The sequence below is a fragment of the Hemibagrus wyckioides genome, linkage group LG06 (genome assembly GCF_019097595.1).
Source record: "Hemibagrus wyckioides isolate EC202008001 linkage group LG06, SWU_Hwy_1.0, whole genome shotgun sequence".
NCBI classification, from domain to species: Eukaryota; Metazoa; Chordata; class Actinopteri; order Siluriformes; family Bagridae; genus Hemibagrus; species Hemibagrus wyckioides.
Window position 1 is genome coordinate 35,800,446 of NC_080715.1, and position 17,301 is coordinate 35,817,746.

At 38.3% G+C, this 17,301-nt stretch overlaps 1 protein-coding gene across 7 annotated transcripts in view; it reads left to right on the forward strand.

Moving 5' to 3' along the window:
- Window positions 1-17,301, forward strand: part of sash1a (SAM and SH3 domain containing 1a) — a 330,459-nt gene that overhangs the window by 246,985 nt on the left and 66,173 nt on the right. Inside the window, exon 1 of one of the 7 annotated variants that reach the window (XM_058393608.1) lies at window positions 9,187-10,030. The exons of the other annotated variants lie outside the window; for them this stretch is intronic. Coding sequence (XP_058249591.1) covers window positions 9,932-10,030 — 99 coding nt within the window. The 5' untranslated portion in view covers window positions 9,187-9,931. Of the gene's footprint in view, window positions 1-9,186; window positions 10,031-17,301 lie in introns of those variants that run through there. 7 annotated transcript variants of the gene reach the window in all.

Sequence of the window (17,301 nt, forward strand, 5' to 3'; positions counted from 1 at the left end):
CTGTCCTCGCTGCCAGGTCTTTTTATTTCTTTTAAAACAAGGAACCATTCAGATGATCGTGATAGTGAAGATGAGTCTTGCTGTGTGATAAGAATGAGACTGTCTGTTGGACAATGTCCTGTCTCACTCTAAAGCTCTGTATCTCATGGACAGCATCATGTGCAGCTGTCTCGTGTGGCTGTGTGTAATCGTGTAATCCCACTCGGGGTTGAACTGGGCCATGTCCAGCCATTTGGCCATGCTTAAAATTTCTCACAAAGGGCGTCAGTTCTTAGCAACTGGAAGGCTGACCTTTAAATCGCATGTGTTTGCAAATTCAGTGGAAAAGCAGGGTTTTTTTGTTTGTTTTGTGTTTCACTGATATCTCGAGTTTATCTTTTGAAATTTCCCTCACAAAACAATCCTGAAGCTTTAAATCATCATCATCATCATATCATGGGACGCGTTCAAAAACACAGACACCGACTGCATATATAAGATCTGACTGTAGAGGGCAGTGTTGTACCTCAGAGTGAGTGGAGTGTGCGTGTCTGAACAATTTATGATGTTTTTATAGTGACAAAACTGTGCAGTACATTCAGATGCATTTACTGCACTTTCATGTACAAACACAAACAGTGTTTATTGTCTAACTTCTGTACCATTTCCTGTCAACATCAGGTTGCCAAATCTCTGAAACAGACTCTTAACTGATTACTTAAAGTATTAAGCTGTACATTCTAAAGCTAAAAAATATATTTAAATCACAAAGTAGACATCATACATTACACATACCCTGATTTATTGCCCTTTGCTGTTATAATAAGCTCCACTTGTCTGGGATTTTAGAGCGTGGATGTGCGGATTTGTGTTTGGGTCGTTGACCGGGAGATCAGGGTTCAAGCCCCAGCACTGCCATGCTGCCACCGCTGGGCCCTTGAGCAAGGCCCCCAACCCATCCTGCTCCAGGGGCGCTGTATCAAGGCTGACCCTGTGCTCTGACGCCAACCCAGTAATGTATATTTGACAAATAAAGGCTACTTAACTTTAAAAAGCTATTTACTAGATGCTTGGATTTTTCTGCCATCAGTTCAACTAACGTACAGCCGAAGAGCAGTAAGAGTTGACTATAGTGATAAGCACGGGGCTCCAATTTCTACTGATCCCGCAAAACCTAATCTGTCTTGCTTCTAACATGGCAGAATCTCTTGTACACGTTTGCTTTTTATTACTAATCATGTAGACAACAACTGCTTTACTTTTACAGGAAGAGTTAATATGGATGTCATGGAAGATGAAGATGTTTCCATAAGCTTGTTTTGGCTTAAATGGCTTCAGAAAATCCACTTAGCTGCCACTGTTGGGCCCTCGAGCAAGACCCTTAACCCTTTCTCAAGCTCCAGGGTTTGCTGTATCACAGTTGTGCTCTGACTTGAACTTTCTAACAAGCTGGAATATGTGAAGAAAATGATTTCACTATGATGTGATGTGTCTGTGATAAAATAAAGTCTTCTTCACACAAAACCCTTGACGTTTGACTTGACCTTGCTCTGGACAGCACTGTGCTGCTGCATGTTAGTTTGTTTGCTGGAAAATGTCCAAGGTTGAGGCCAGAAACGTGTACAACCAACATCTGACACTCGTTTGTAAATTATCTCTTGTGAGTCTCCGGGGCTGTTTTTTTTTTATTTTTTTATTCTGGTTTTAATACATCCGTCTCCAAAAATCTTTTAATGGCTTATGCATGTAAGAAAAAAGTGAGGGAAAAAGTAACAAATAGGCGAAATTCAGATAAGCTGAAACTCTAGAATTATAAAATGTGAAATTATTAAATCTTCAAGTCTGCTCAGTTTACAAACACCAAACATTTCTTTTCTTTTTTGCAGCATTGTCTTGGACATGATTAAGGATCTCCGACCATTAAGGTCAACCTTCTACATAGAATTCTGCTCGTTTTTCTCAGTTTTTTTTTTGTTGGTAATATTATGTGTAAATGTTTGCGTGAAAACTGATAAAGTTTCCGAAAGTGCTGATTTGCCTCAGTTTTCCTCAAAAAAAATGCACATCATGTTCCTAATACAGCTCATTTACATATAGCAACGCCCATGTTCCTCTTGTTCCTAACGTGCAGCTCATTTGCATATAGCGACGCCCACAAAACTCCATATAAGGTGAATTGGACAGAAAGCTGGGAGCTAAAATGAGTGATCAGAGGCAGAAGTTATTTTGACTCACTCCTATGCCAAAAATGATAATAGGAAATATTCTTAATATAACATATATCATTATTAAAGAAAAAAAGCCATTTGTGATTAAGGATCGCAGACAATTAAGGTCAACCTTCTACATAGAATTCTGATCGTTTTTCCCCCCATGAAATTGTCCCTTTAATGCAATAACAAAATGCGATCATTTATTCTGCTCTCACTTGCTGATTCTTGTGTAATCAGATTCCAGTGAGTTTGTGTGAGAATGTGTGAAATCGTTTAGCTATATTGACCCCAACAACACACACACACGCACACACACAAAACGAATTGAATTCTATTTCCAAACAAGATTTTAACCCTTTTATTTTGTAACCAAGTGTAAAAATCATAAGGCAATAAGGACAATAAAATACAGATTTATTAGGGTCTGGAGATAAACCTGTTTTATTTTAAAGCCCAGGACATCCCAAGGCTTAAACCAAGCCAGAGATTGTGTTGCCTACTACCACTATCATCAAAATATGGAACATAAGTGAGGTCTTGCTACATTCACATACGAAGAAGATTTCCGGCAACGTAAGCGACAGCTAGTGTTGGTGACCGGATGTAGGAAAAATGGACCTTTATGCAAATATGAAGCGACTTTTTGCAGTGACCACCAGTAGGAGTGAAGACAGTAGAGTGCATGTGATCCGTGGCAAAGAGCACACACTGCTTCTTCTTCATCTTTTACTTTGATTCATCTGTATATATACATGCTGCTGAATTTTATACACAGACGCCAAATCTCCCTCCTGAATCTTTCATAGGAACAAGAAAGGCGAGTTGGAGTGCTGGTTCCTTCACCCTCTGATGAACCTTATTACTCTGGAAGCCAATGTGACTGGAGACTTGTAACGATAAAATCACTGTGTGTGTGTGAACAAGCCTGCTGCTTAGACAAAACACTCACTGACTGTTTACTCTGTGTGTGTGTGTGTGAATCTCAGTACAAAGAATCTCAGTTCACCACAACCGAGATAAGTGACTGCACCATTTCTGGTTCGGTGATTTTATGAGCCTTATATATTTTATGATTTTATATATTTTTTATATATATATATATATATATATATATATATATATATATATATATATATATATATATATATGTATAGATATATATATATATATGTATAGATATATATATATATATATATGTATAGATATATACTTTATATACATATAAAGTATATTTTTTTAAAGCATATAGTCTGCAAAGTGTAAAGAAAAGAAGTGCAGATGATCCTGAATCATTTCTCAGTTTGTTTTAGTAGAATTGTGTGTAAATGTTTGCGTCAAACATTCTGGTAAAGTTTACAAAAGTGCTGATTTGCCTCTGTTTTAATAATAACTTTTATTAAAGTAAAAATAAGTGACTTGAACCTCACCAGTATAATCCAGATTTTATGATTTGAAGTAAATCAAGTCATATTAGACATTAGTTAGTGTAAATTTATACACACTCAAGGCTACAAATGTTTTTTTGTTTTTATTTTAATTTACAGGATTATCATGAATTCCTTCATTTATTTGTAAATGCTTGTAAAAAATTTTTTTTTTATGTATTTGTATCCAGCTTCCCTGTCTTCCCTCTAATGCAGTGGCGCTTTAGTCTTTTAGTCTTGTCCATCTGTTCAAACTGATCATCTTCCAAAGCTATATTTCATGCTAATGGCAAATCTTGGACTTCTCATGGATAAAAAAAAGGATAAAATACAAAGTAGATGTCAGACCTTGACATTTTGTGTATTGTTGTAAAGCAGCTGCTTTTTTTTCTTCTTCTTCCTGTAATCTAATCTTTTTTGAGCTAACTCCGAGTCTCGTCCCGAACAGAACCGCTGCTCAGAACTGGGCTCCACTGAGCCAGTCCTTCAGCGGAATAGCAATCAGGGCTCTGCAAGAGAGCCACTGTGTGTGTATGATGTGTGTGTATCCTGCAGGTGCGGAGGAGGGGCGGAGAGAGATGAACTAACGCATTTAGATGGTGAATGAGGCAAAGAAAGGAAGGAAAACAATGTAGACCTTCAAATGATGCGAGAGGAATCAGTCTTTTATTAGGCCTGGATTTGATTGACTGGAAAAGAAAACATTGGTGCACACACACATAGACACACACACACACACACACACGGTCAGGTAGCAGCAGGTTCACGCTGTGAACATGTCTGGAAGTAAATTCCCCATGACCTCACTGCATGCCTTAAAATAGTCACGTTGTGTGTCTTGTGAAATGGATTTTCCGTCTTTTAATGCTGGACAGATGGACGTTTTTATAAGGGAGGTGTATGAGTTACAGATGTGATAACTGGTTCATTTTATATAGTCACATGTACAGTTGGACAAGTCTGTGTGTGTGTGTGTGTGTGTATGTGTGAGACTGCACTTCCTGCCCTAATTTGTGAGTTTTTGTGTGTGTTCACATCTGAATATTTGTGTGTATATATATATATGTGTGCATCTGTGTGTGTGTGTTCACATCTGTATATGTGGGTGTATCTATATGTGCACATCTGTATGAGTGTGTGTGTGTTTGTGTGTATGTATGTGTGAACATGCCTGTCTGTGTGTGTGTGTGAACATGCCTGTCTTTATTTGTGTGTGTGTGTGTGTGTTGGTGTGTGTGTCTGTGTGCGTGTGCATGTGTGAGAATGTGTGTGCATGTAAGTGTGTATGTGTGAGAGAGAGACTGCATGTGTGTCTGTGTGTGCATCTATGTGTGCATGTGCATGTGTGAGAAAGTGTGTGCATGTTTGTGTACGTCCATGTGTGTGAGAAACTGCATGTGCGTCTGTGTGTGCGTGCATGTGAGTCTGAGTGTGTGTGTTTGTGTATGCGCCTGTATGTGTGCACGTATGCATGTGCGTGTTTGTGTGTGCTTGTGTCTGTGTATGTATGTGCGTCTGTGTGCGTGTTTGTGTGTGCGCATATGCATGTGTGTGTTTGTGTGTATGCATGTGCATATGTGTGTGTGTGCTTGTGCATGTGTGTGAATGGATGTTTGTGTGTGTACATATGCGTGTGTGTGTTTGTGCGCATATGTGTGTCTGTGTGTGTGTGTGTGTGTTTATGTGCAACTCCTATCCCAATTTTAAGTTAAATCCTACACTCTTCTCCTCTCAGAATTCGTTGTGGGTTAAAAATTCCCCAGGTAACAAATCCACATGAGCGTCTTCAACAATGGAAGCCTTATCCTGTCAGGAGAGAGAGTGTGTAATTAGTCCACAGGGAACACCCGCAAACACATTCCCATCCACACACAGGATCAAGGGCCCGTCTTCCACTGAGCGCTGACCTCTGTGTTTAAACAGGACAGGAGGGACGCGCCTCCATTGTTGTCTTATCTTTTTTACGCCCTGCAGTTTGACTGTATTCAAACAGTTCAAACGCTACGGTCAAAACACAACAACAACAATGAGTAGAAGAAGGAATTCCTCAGGTCAGGATTATCATAATTGCTTCAGCTTTGTTGTTTGTTGTGTAGTGGAGTTATTAAAGGAATACACAACCTAGCTTTATTATCTATTTTAAAGGAGAAGTTCACTTCCAGAACAAAACTCTACAAATAATTTCCTCACCCTCCTTGTCATCCAAGATGTTCATGTCTTTCTTTCTTCAGTCGTAAAGAAATGATGTTTTTTGAGGGAAAACATTTAGGATTTTTCTCCATATAGTGGACTTCAATGGTGGACGTGAGTTTGACCTTCCAAAATACAGTTTAAATGCAGCTCCAAAGATCTCTAAACCATCCCAGTCCAGGAAGAAGGCTCTTATCTAGACAAACCATCACTCAGTTTCTTAGAAAAATAAAAACTGTATACTTTTTAACCACAAAAGTAATCACGTCGGAAGGTCACGTGTGATGTAGGAGGAGCTACAGACCCAGTGTTTACAAAGCGAACGTGCAAAGACCAAGAAAGTGCAAATAATTCAAACGCTCTTTACTAACAAAAAGGTACATATAACTTTGTGTCATTCCACACAACAACTTCAGAGTGCTCCTCCTTCTCCACGCTAGTAAACACTGGGTCTGTAGCTCCGCCTACATCACGCGTGACGTTCTGACGTGATTATGTAGTATGTAGCGTCCCAGAGCTAGTGCTTCTCCTTTAAGAGAGATTTTTGTCTCCTACATGTCATCTTGTATGGTCAGTGGAATATTTATTCCATACAGAGAACAGAGCACAATGTCCAGGCTTAGTTTTGAATGTTAGATGGCTATCGAGGGGTTAACTACCAGATATTCCTTGCCTGAATCTGACATGTGTGTGAGTCTGTGAAGCAGCTGTTCCAGAAGATCAGGCTGAAGACCTTGTTCTTCTCTGCTTGAGCTTCGGAGCTGTGTGTGTGTGTGTGTGTGTGTGTAGGGGAATAATGTAGCAGGATGTGTCTCAGGTGATAATGGACACCTGCGCTGAGTAAAAATGCTGCGTGTCTGATCAAAAAGATCACACACACACACACTCTCTCTTTGACACACTCTCTTTGACACTCTCTCTCTCTCTGTCTCTCTCTCACACTCCCTCTCTCTTTCCCTCTCTTATACACACTCACTCTTTCGCACACACACACACTCTCTCTCTCTCACATACTCTCTCTCTTTTTCTCACTCTCCCTCTGTTTCTCTCTCTCTCTCTCTGTTTCTTTCTTTCTTTCTCTCTCTCTCTCTCTCTCTCTCTCACACACGCACACACACACACGCACTGGCTTTCTCTCTCTCACACTCTCTTTCTCTTACTCTCTCTCTTTCTTTCTCTCTCTCACTCTCACACACACTCTGTCTCTCTCTCTTTCTCTCTCTCTCTCTCTCGTGCATTTCTGCCATGAGACTACACAGCTGTTGCTGTTCGGAGGAATGTTTTTCTGGCAAGGAAGAAAGAAAGAAGGACAGAGACACACATAAGCATGGGTCCTTCATTACAGTATCCAGGAACAACTTAAATCCACTCACTCGCTTTTCTTTATTCAGTAAATTTGACCTCGTGCTCAGACGATCAGTTTCCGCTCCAGCGCTAGCGTCTCGGTTTTGTTTCTTTCGATCTTTTAATTGTGCTCGAGTTCTTTTCAGAACTTTACAGACCTCGGAAACTCGGCACCAGAGCGCAGCTTTTTAAATATTATCCGTCCTTAATAGTATCCGAGATCGAACGTGTCCCGACTCATTTCATGTTGAAATGAATGAGTGTCTCAAATATACTGTGATGTGGTTTTGAAATGTGGCTCTGTGGACAACTGTTCAGCTAAGATTCCACACAATTCCTTTGCATGAGGATGGAGGAGTGTTGTAATGGATTGCTTCACCGAATTGTGGAAAAATAAGTAAATCAAGGGAATGAAGACAAACTGGAAAACAGCAAGGTGTCTGATTATTAGGCAACAATAGAAAGACAGACATATAGATAGATAGATAGATAGATAGATAGATAGATAGATAGATAGATAGATAGATAGATAGATAGATAGATAGATAGATAGATAGATAGATAGATAGATAGATAGATAGATAGACAGACAGACAGACAGACAGACAGACATAGATAGATAGATAGATAGATAGATAGATAGATAGATAGATAGATAGATAGGTTATTTATCCCAATGCTAAGTTTACAGCTTCTAGCAGTATCCACAAACACAGGTAATAAGGTAATAAATACTATAAAAAGTTTTACACATAGTACAAGTACGTGATTTGGGACGCGGCATATATTTACCTACATGCATTTTTCAATTAAATTCTAGTTGTATAGCAATTTTAATGTTAGATATACATCATGACTGATACATATTGATTATATACATACTGATTATTACATATTATTAATAGATCTATAGAGAGCAAGTAAGACTGAGACGATATGATGAATGCGACCTCTCCTTAAGAAATTGCAGAATATTTAAACGTAGTATTACTAAATAATTTAATGCCATCCTCGCCATGAATATATAAAGCTGTACGCAGGTATTATGACATGCCCTACACAAGCGTGTGAATCGTTTCACCTTTCACCTCTACTGTGACATTCCTGTAATTGTATAATGACGTAAGTCTGTTTCAGTACAGAAAGTCAAGTCACACTGACATCAGCGTCATGCAGGATATTCATCCTCTTACTCTCTCTCACTCTTAGTAAGTCAGGGTCTCACTGTATCCGGATCCTATCCTGGGAATAGTGAGCATGAGGTAGAAATCCACTCTGGATAGGATTAAAGGTCCATGTTTTTCAGACATACATTCAGACTTAAGGGAAATTTTACAGTCTGTTAGTGAGTGCTATGTTTTTGGGAATTAGGAGGAAACTGGAGAACACAGAGGAAGTCTATACAGTCACAGTGAGTATATAGCGTTCAGGGTCGAACCAGAGAGTTGTGACGTGACGATGGTAGTCACATCCTCACACTCAGATGGTGCAGAACATGACTTGGGTTATCATAGACCTTGTACACATGTGGTGTTAACGTCCATCCCTGATCACAGGTGGAAAGCTAATACGTATGATTACTCCTGAGTTACGAACTCTTATATATATATATATATATATATATATATATATATATATATATATATATATATATATATATATATATATATATATCTTATAACTCTTATTACATCATTTCTGCTGGACAAAAGGTGTCCTGGACATTTATTACAGCTGCTGCATTTGTTCACCCAGGATGCACGTCAACGCCTGATATGAACACGGCCTCTGTCTGCAACCCTGATAACCTGATGTACCAAAAAAGACAACTTCCCTTTCATGCATAGCCTCTAAAAACATGGGTATCGCTTACTATCTGCACATCAACCATTCACCCCCCCCCCCGGCGCCTTTTGTTATAATAGAGGCGAGGTGACGTCACGCGCCGACATTTTTTGTTTTTTCTCTCACGCTTTTTATTTAGGAGGCGGTTGAGAGAGGATAAATGTCACTTTGTTCCCATTGTATCAGCATGCGCCATGGCCGTGTTATATACGCCAGGAAAGCCCGCACAATAGTCTACCTTTTCAGAAATAATAACAGAATAATAATCTCAGCAGCGCGTGAAGCTTCCACGCAGGCCAAGACGAGCTTCACTGTTTTACGGCGCTGTAATAATGGGAAAGAAGTGACTGGGGTAGGGCGAGTCCATTTTCTAGGATGGGGGAGCGTGAGGAATTCAACACACACGAGAAAAGACGTACTTTGTATTGTTCGCCGATGAACATTTTTTTTTAGCTCTGCAGTTACGTTTTTAGCCGTGTATATTCGAGTTTATTGATGTTTCTGTTTAAGAGTATCACATGTTAAGGACATTGTGTATGAAGACTGTACCCACGAGTCGGAGTTGGTTCAGTCTTGCGGCAGAGCGGATCAGGCGCTCAGCTTTACAAGTCGGAATGTCAAAAGTAGCGCGTGAAAGTTTGCGCTGTTTACACCCGAGCTTTCTCATGGAAAACAACCGGAAACAAATGGAATATCGCAGAATCGACCCTGCCTTTGGATTGTTATCATTTAACAGGCTTATAAAGCGCATACTTATTTTAATGCGTATGAAATGCTGAACTTTCCCCTCCTTTTTTCTTCTCTAACTTTTTTTGTAGTAGGATTTTTTGTTTTAAATTGCTTGATCTGCGCGAGCGAAGTTTGCTGTGTCGGAACCACAACATCTAAGATTTGAATTAATTAGTTAATTAAGTTTGTTTGTTATTTTTGGTGGTCATGGAAGCGGATGCAGACTCTCCAGCGGAGTCTCAGGGAGCCGGAGGCGGCGTGTCGGATAGTTTCTCCCAGCTTTGGTCGGACGTGATGGGGATGTTGGTGAGTTTTTGTTTTGTTTGTTTTGTTTTTTCCCCCACCACCACCACATTGACTTGGGTGAGGGTGAGGGGGTGCGACAGGAAGGTAACAAGTAAACTTCTATAGTGTTGAAGCGCCTATAGAATAGGGGGGCTTCATTGTCCATGCAGTGCGCGTGAGAGTGTGCATGTGAATCAGGGCTGCGCATTACGGGCTTGTGCTCTCTGGATCCAAACGCGCAGGTCAGCTTATCACTTTTTGCCTTCTTGCACGCTGTTACACGTTCATGGGTTCATGAGAAGAAAGAGCTGGGGATGAGTGGAATGGAGAGTTTTAGTAGTTTTTGTGGAGATGATGCAGAGTGTGGAGTTTGTCTATTGAGAGAGCACGTGAACGCAACACACAGCAACTTGGTGATAGATAGATTGAGAGATAGATAGATAGATAGATAGATAGATAGACATAAAGGTGCTGAAAATAATATTAGGAAAATAGTACATCAAAAAAAATCTCTGAAGGAGGAGCGCGAGCTTACCCCTTTACAAAAAAAAAATGTAAACAAAGCGCTTGTATGTTGTGTAAATGTACAAGACAGTGTAATGGGGTCAAGTTAAAACTACTATTTTTTAGAAAAATTACTACTGCTAGCAACACTAATACTACTTACATTATAGTTGCTACAACAATTACTACTACAACGACTAATAGTAATAATTGCAATAGTTGCAACACAGCTTCCACTTGTATGCAATAATACTGATACTACTACTACTATTATTACTAAAATTACTACTGCTAGAAACACTTCTACTGCTAATACTACTAATACTATTTGTACTAAAACTACTAACACTATCATTACAACAGTAACTTCTACTGCTATTCCTACTAATACTATTACTATTACTAATACGACTAATATTACGGTTACGACAATAACAGTTAGTACTACTGCTAATAGTAATAATACTAAGAATGGCAATCGTAGCAACACAGCTTCCACTTCTACTATTATTATATAATAATACTGATACTATTCCTGCTAACATTACTACTACTATCATTGCTAGAATTACTAGTGCTAGCAACACTTCTACTGCTATTACTACTAATAAAATTTCTACTAAAACTACTAATACTATCATCACGACAATTACTACTGCTATTCCTACTAATACTGCTAACATTACTACCACTACTGTTCGGATAAAAATGTCTACTGCTAGCCACACTAATACTACTAATATTATTGTTACTACAACAAATTCTACTACTATATATAATAATACAGATACTACTACTATTCCTGCTAATATTGCTAACTTGACTGCTACTATTATTACTAAAATTTGTCCTGCTAGCAACACTCCTACTGCAACTAATGCTACCACCAAAATTTCTAATACTAACGTCACAACAATCATTTCTACTGCTATTCCTGCTAATTCTACTGTTGTTACTACTATTAATATTCAGATTAAAATGACTACTGCTAGCAAGACTTGTACTGCTAATACTATTAATACTATTTCTACTAAAACTACTAATAATTTCTACTGCTATTCCTGCTAATTCCACTATCGTTACTACTATTACTATTCCGATTAAAATTAATAGTGCTAGAACACTAATACTGCTAATATTATTGTTGTTACACCAATTACTACTCCTAATAGTAGTAATACTAATAATAGCAACACACGTCTACTACTATTATAAAATAATACTGATACTACTGCTTTTAATAATAGAAGAAAAGGCTTTAATCCTGGTTTTGTCCAGACACTCAGAAGTCAGATTGTTTTGTGTGGAACAAACAAAAGATCTGTTGCTCTTTACAGTGTCACACAGTCCAAACTTTGAAGGTTTCATCATTGTGTTTAAACGGAGTAAACTAAATGATGTTTAGAAGCTTGACCCTGGCTGAGCGAATGGAATAAGATGGAATAAGATGTAGCGGTGCTTTCAGGCTAATCCGTGTCTTTTGATCAGTAAAGGCTCTTTATGCAGTCTAATAAACACGGGAAGCCATTTGTCTTGGCGCTGAGCTTATTTACACTTCACCAAAAGATGAAAAGCTGCAACGACGCTGCTGGGGTTTTTTTTGGTTGTTTTTTTTTTTACTGCAACCCGACTCGGGCTTTGAAGGCTGAGGTGCGAATATAATGTCTGTGTGATTTTGTGTGTGTGTGTGTGTGTTGGTGAATATTTTGTGGTATGAGTTCTCACAGATTTGCTAATCAGCACAGCAAACTCTGACCAGACATTTGCTGTGTGGTTAAGAAATCTGCTGTTGGTAGACTTTTGCATAAGAGTAGAAAGTGTTGAGTAAGAATTAAAAATCACAGTAGTGCTGATACTAGATAAAATAAATAAATAAATAAAAATTTTACTTTGCAGGATTTTCTTTCACCCATACAGAACCCTTAACTAGGTCGATAATAATAATAATAATAATAATAATAATAATAATAATAATAATAATAATAATAATTATAACAACAGCAAAAACAACAACAATAATAATAAAAATAATACTTTTGCATAAGAGTAAAAATTGTTGAGTAAGAATTAAAAACAAAATCACAGTAGTGCTGATACTAGATAAAATATATAAATAAAATAAATAAAAAATATTTTTTGTAGGATTCAATTCACCCATACAGAACCATTAACTAGGCTTAAGAATTATAATAATAATAATAATAATAATAATAATAATAATAATAATAATACTTTTGCATAAGAGTAGAAAGTGTTGAGTAATAATTAAAATACTAGAAAAATGAAAAAATATTTCTTTGCAGGATTTTTATTGAATTAATCCATACAGAACTCAACTAGGCTCAATAATAATAATAATAATAATAATAATAAAAGTAAAAGTAATACTCTTGCTACTACTACTACTAATAATAACAATGATAATAATAATAGTAATAATAATAATAGGTCACAAAGCTCAGGGTTTTCTCAACGACTCCATCATACATGGTGGAAGTTCACGTTTTTTACTTTTTACACAATCACCATTTCTTTGCAAACACACATGCACATGCACACACGCACACACACACACACACACATACACAGTCATCACTCCCAGCTTTTGGCTCCCAGTTTGGCAGCAGTATTTCCTGTTCAATTCCATCGCAGCCTTGCGACAGCTTCCCAATCCAACCACGAGAACACAACCAGGATTTCCATAGCTTCTTCTTTTGTGAGAATTTCTGGAACACCATACTGATAATCTGACCCAGTATTATCAGATGTTTATGACAAAAGGACAGTAACGTTGTGTATTCTGTGCATTTGTACGCACGTTATTGTGACTAAATGTCACGTGGTAAATGAATCAAATGAGTTGTTGATTCACAGAATCAGTGAATCGACTGTTTGAATTCGATTCGTCTGTTTGTTTGAGAGCGTCTTGATTTCCAGCTAAAAAAAGACAAAACAAAAAATAACTGACTTTATGCTCAAAGTGACACGAGACGATAGAAGGGAAAGATAAAGTAAATTCGGCTCCGATTGTACAGCAACGTAGTAACTCAATGCAAAGTGTTAATGAGTTGATTGATTCAAACTCGTCCAATTCAATTCAATTAAAAAAAATAAAAAATAAAATAAAATACAATCCAGGGTTTTATCCAGTGATTAGAAACAAAAGTATTACCTAAGATATGAAAGACATGGGTGTTGTGTAGCTGATGATGAAATGTGTTGTCTGCTGTTTTTATTAGCTGGCTTGTCTCGTTTTTGTGTGTGTGTGTGTGTGTGTTAAAACCACATGTAAATAATCCCGTCAAAACGAGCCGGTGTCATAGTCTCAAGCGTGCTTCTGATTCTTTAAATTCCTCCACTCAGGAACCTCAGATGCTCAGGCACTAGACGCAGACCCCAACCTGAGGGTGGCTCAGGTTTTTTTCTTCCTCGCCGCAGCACAATGAATCATCTGGTCTAAATTTATATCCAGCTTGCTAAACCTTTTAGCGCTTTTTCAATAGGATCACAGAAGGGCGTGGCCTTTTCAGCTCATCCCTACCCCGATTCTTTTGAAAAGATGATGATATTTTGACTGGGTTGGGTGTTTGGGTTGTACACAGACGATGGAGAGCAACATGCCCAAGCAGAATTTGCACTGTGTGTGTGTGTGTGTGCACGTGTGTGTGTATGGGTTCCTGTCTGATCTTCCCAGGGTCAGCCGAATGAAAATCCTGGCGCATGGCCAAACTGGATTTAGTTTGATTCACAAGCATCATTGTTCGTCCATTCCTCTGCTTTTAAAACACCTGGAGGTCTGGAGAACGTAGGATTGTGTATTCGTAGGATTGTGTATTCATAGGATTGTGTGTTCGTAGGATTGTGTAGCTACTTACTGTGTATTCGTAGGATTGTGTATTCGTACGATTGTGTAGCTGCTTATTGTGTATTCGTAGGATTGTGTATTTGTGAAAGTAAAAAACCACAAGAGCACAAGACCTAGCTCACATCACCCGATCGATGTATTAAGCAGACAACATTCCGAGGTTGACCGAATCCCGGAACGTTCCTGACGGGAATACCTAACGCCACCTCTGTGCCAGCGCGGTCGGAGTGTGTGTGTCCGGGTGTTTACGCACGCTTCTCGGTGAGAAAGCCAGTGGAGAAGGCAGTGAGCAGACTGGCTTTAAAGAAGTCTGTGTAATCTTCACAGAGAGGGAGGAAAGACTGTCATATAACTTCTACAGCAACTTTGTTTCCTGTAAAATTCCATATAAAACTTGGTGACTGCAATGTCTGTGTTTAGAAAGTGTGTGTGTGTGTGTGTGTGTGTGTGTGTAAACACAGGGTGGGGATGACTTCATAGGGTTTGGACTGGGACGGCCTATTGTGTGTGTGTCTATTTGTATATATGTGTGAGTGTGTGTCAGAGAGAAAGAGAGTGTGTGTGTATGAATGTTTATTGGTGTGTGTGTGTGTTTATAAGTGTGTGTAAAAGTGTGTTTGAGAGTGTATGTATTTGTGTATGTCTGTGAGAGTGTGTGTGTGTGTATGAATGTTTATTTGTGTGTGTGTATTTGTGTACAAGTGTGTGTGTGAGTGTGTGTGTGTGTGTATATATTTGTATTTGTGTATAAGTGTGTGTGTGTGTGTATGAATGTTTATTAGTTTGTGTGTATTTGTGTGTGTGTATTTGTGTATAAGTGTGTGTGTGTGTGTATTTGTGTGTGTGTGTGTGTATTTGTGTGTGTGTGTGTGTATTTGTGTATAAGTGTGTGTGTGTGTATTTGTGTGTGTGTGTGTGGGGGTGTGTGTATTTGTATATAAGTGTGTGTGTGTGTGTGTATTTGTGTGAGTGTGTGTGTGTATTTGTGTGTGAGTGTGTGTGTATTTGTGTGTGTATTTGTGTATAAGTGTGTGTGTGTGTGTATTTGTGTGTGAGTGTGTGTGTATTTGTGTGTGTGTGTATTTGTGTATAAGTGTGTGTGTGTGTATTTGTGTGTGAGTGTGTGTGTATTTGTGTGTGTGTGTGTGTGTATTTGTGTATAAGTGTGTGTGTGTATTTGTGTGTGGGTGTGTGTATTTGTATAAGTGTGTGTGTGTGTGTATATTTCTGTGTGAGTGTGTGTGTGTATTTGTGTGTGTGTGTATTTGTGTGTGAGTGTGTGTGTATTTGTGTATAAGTGTGTGTGTGTGTGTATTTGTGTATAAGTGTGTGTGTGTATTTGTGTATAAGTGTGTGTGTGTGTGTATTTGTGTGTGAGTGTGTGTGTATTTGTGTGTGTGTGTGTATGCATTTGTGTATGTGTGTGTGTGTATATTTGTGTGTGAGTGTGTGTGTGTATTTGTGTGTGTGTGTGTATTTGTGTGTGAGTGTGTGTGTATTTGTGTATAAGTGTGTGTGTGTATTTGTGTATGTGTGTGTGTGTATTTGTGTGTGTGTGTGTATTTGTGTATAAGTGTGCGTGTGTATTTGTGTATAAGTGTGTGTGTGTGTATTTGTGTGTGAGTGTGTGTGTATTTGTGTATAAGTGTGTGTGTGTGTGTATTTGTGTGTGAGTGTGTGTATTTGTGTGTGTGTGTGTGTGTGTGTATTTGTGTATAAGTGTGTGTGTGTGTGTGTATTTGTGTGTGTATTTGTGTATAAGTGTGTGTGTGTGTATTTGTGTATAAGTGTGTGTGTGTATTTGTGTATGTGTGTGTGTGTGTATTTGTGTGTGAGTGTGTGTGTATTTGTGTGTGTGTGTGTATGCATTTGTGTATAAGTGTGTGTGTGTGTGTATATTTGTGTGTGAGTGTGTGTGTGTATTTGTGTGTGTGTATTTGTGTGTGAGTGTGTGTGTATTTGTGTATAAGTGTGTGTGTGTATTTGTGTATAAGTGTGTGTGTGTATTTGTGTGTGTGTGTGTATTTGTGTATAAGTGTGTGTGTGTGTATTTGTGTATAAGTGTGTGTGTATTTGTGTGTGAGTGTGTGTGTATTTGTGTGTGTGTGTGTATTTGTGTGTGTGTGTGTATTTGTGTGTGAGTGTGTGTGTGTGTGTGTGTGTGTGTGTATTTGTGTATAAGTGTGTGTGTGTATTTGTGTGTGAGTGTGTGTGTATTTGTGTGTGTATTTGTGTATAAGTGTGTGTGTGTGTATTTGTGTATAAGTGTGTGTGTGTGTATTTGTGTGTGAGTGTGTGTGTATTTGTGTGTGTGTGTATGCATTTGTGTATAAGTGTGTGTGTGTGTGTATATTTGTGTGTGTGTGTGTGTATTTGTGTGTGTGTGTGTATTTGTGTGTGAGTGTGTGTGTATTTGTGTATAAGTGTGTGTGTGTATTTGTGTATAAGTGTGTGTGTGTATTTGTGTATAAGTGTGTGTGTGTATTTGTGTGTGTGTGTGTGTGTATTTGTGTGTGTGTGTGTGTATTTGTGTATAAGTGTGTGTGTGTGTATTTGTGTGTGAGTGTGTGTGTATTTGTGTGTGTGTGTGTGTGTATTTGTGTATAAGTGTGTGTGTGTATTTGTGTATAAGTGTGTGTGTGTATTTGTGTGTGGGTGTGTGTATTTGTATAAGTGTGTGTGTATTTGTGTGTGAGTGTGTGTGTATTTGTGTGTGTGTGTGTGTGTATGCATTTGTGTATAAGTGTGTGTGTGTGTATTTGTGTGTGTGTGTGTATTTGTGTATAAGTGTGTGTGTGTATTTGTGTATAAGTGTGTGTGTGTGTATTTGTGTGTGTGTGTGTGTGTGTATTTGTGTATAAGTGTGTGTGTGTGTATTTGTGTGTGAGTGTGTATTTGTGTATAAGTGTGTGTGTGTGTATTT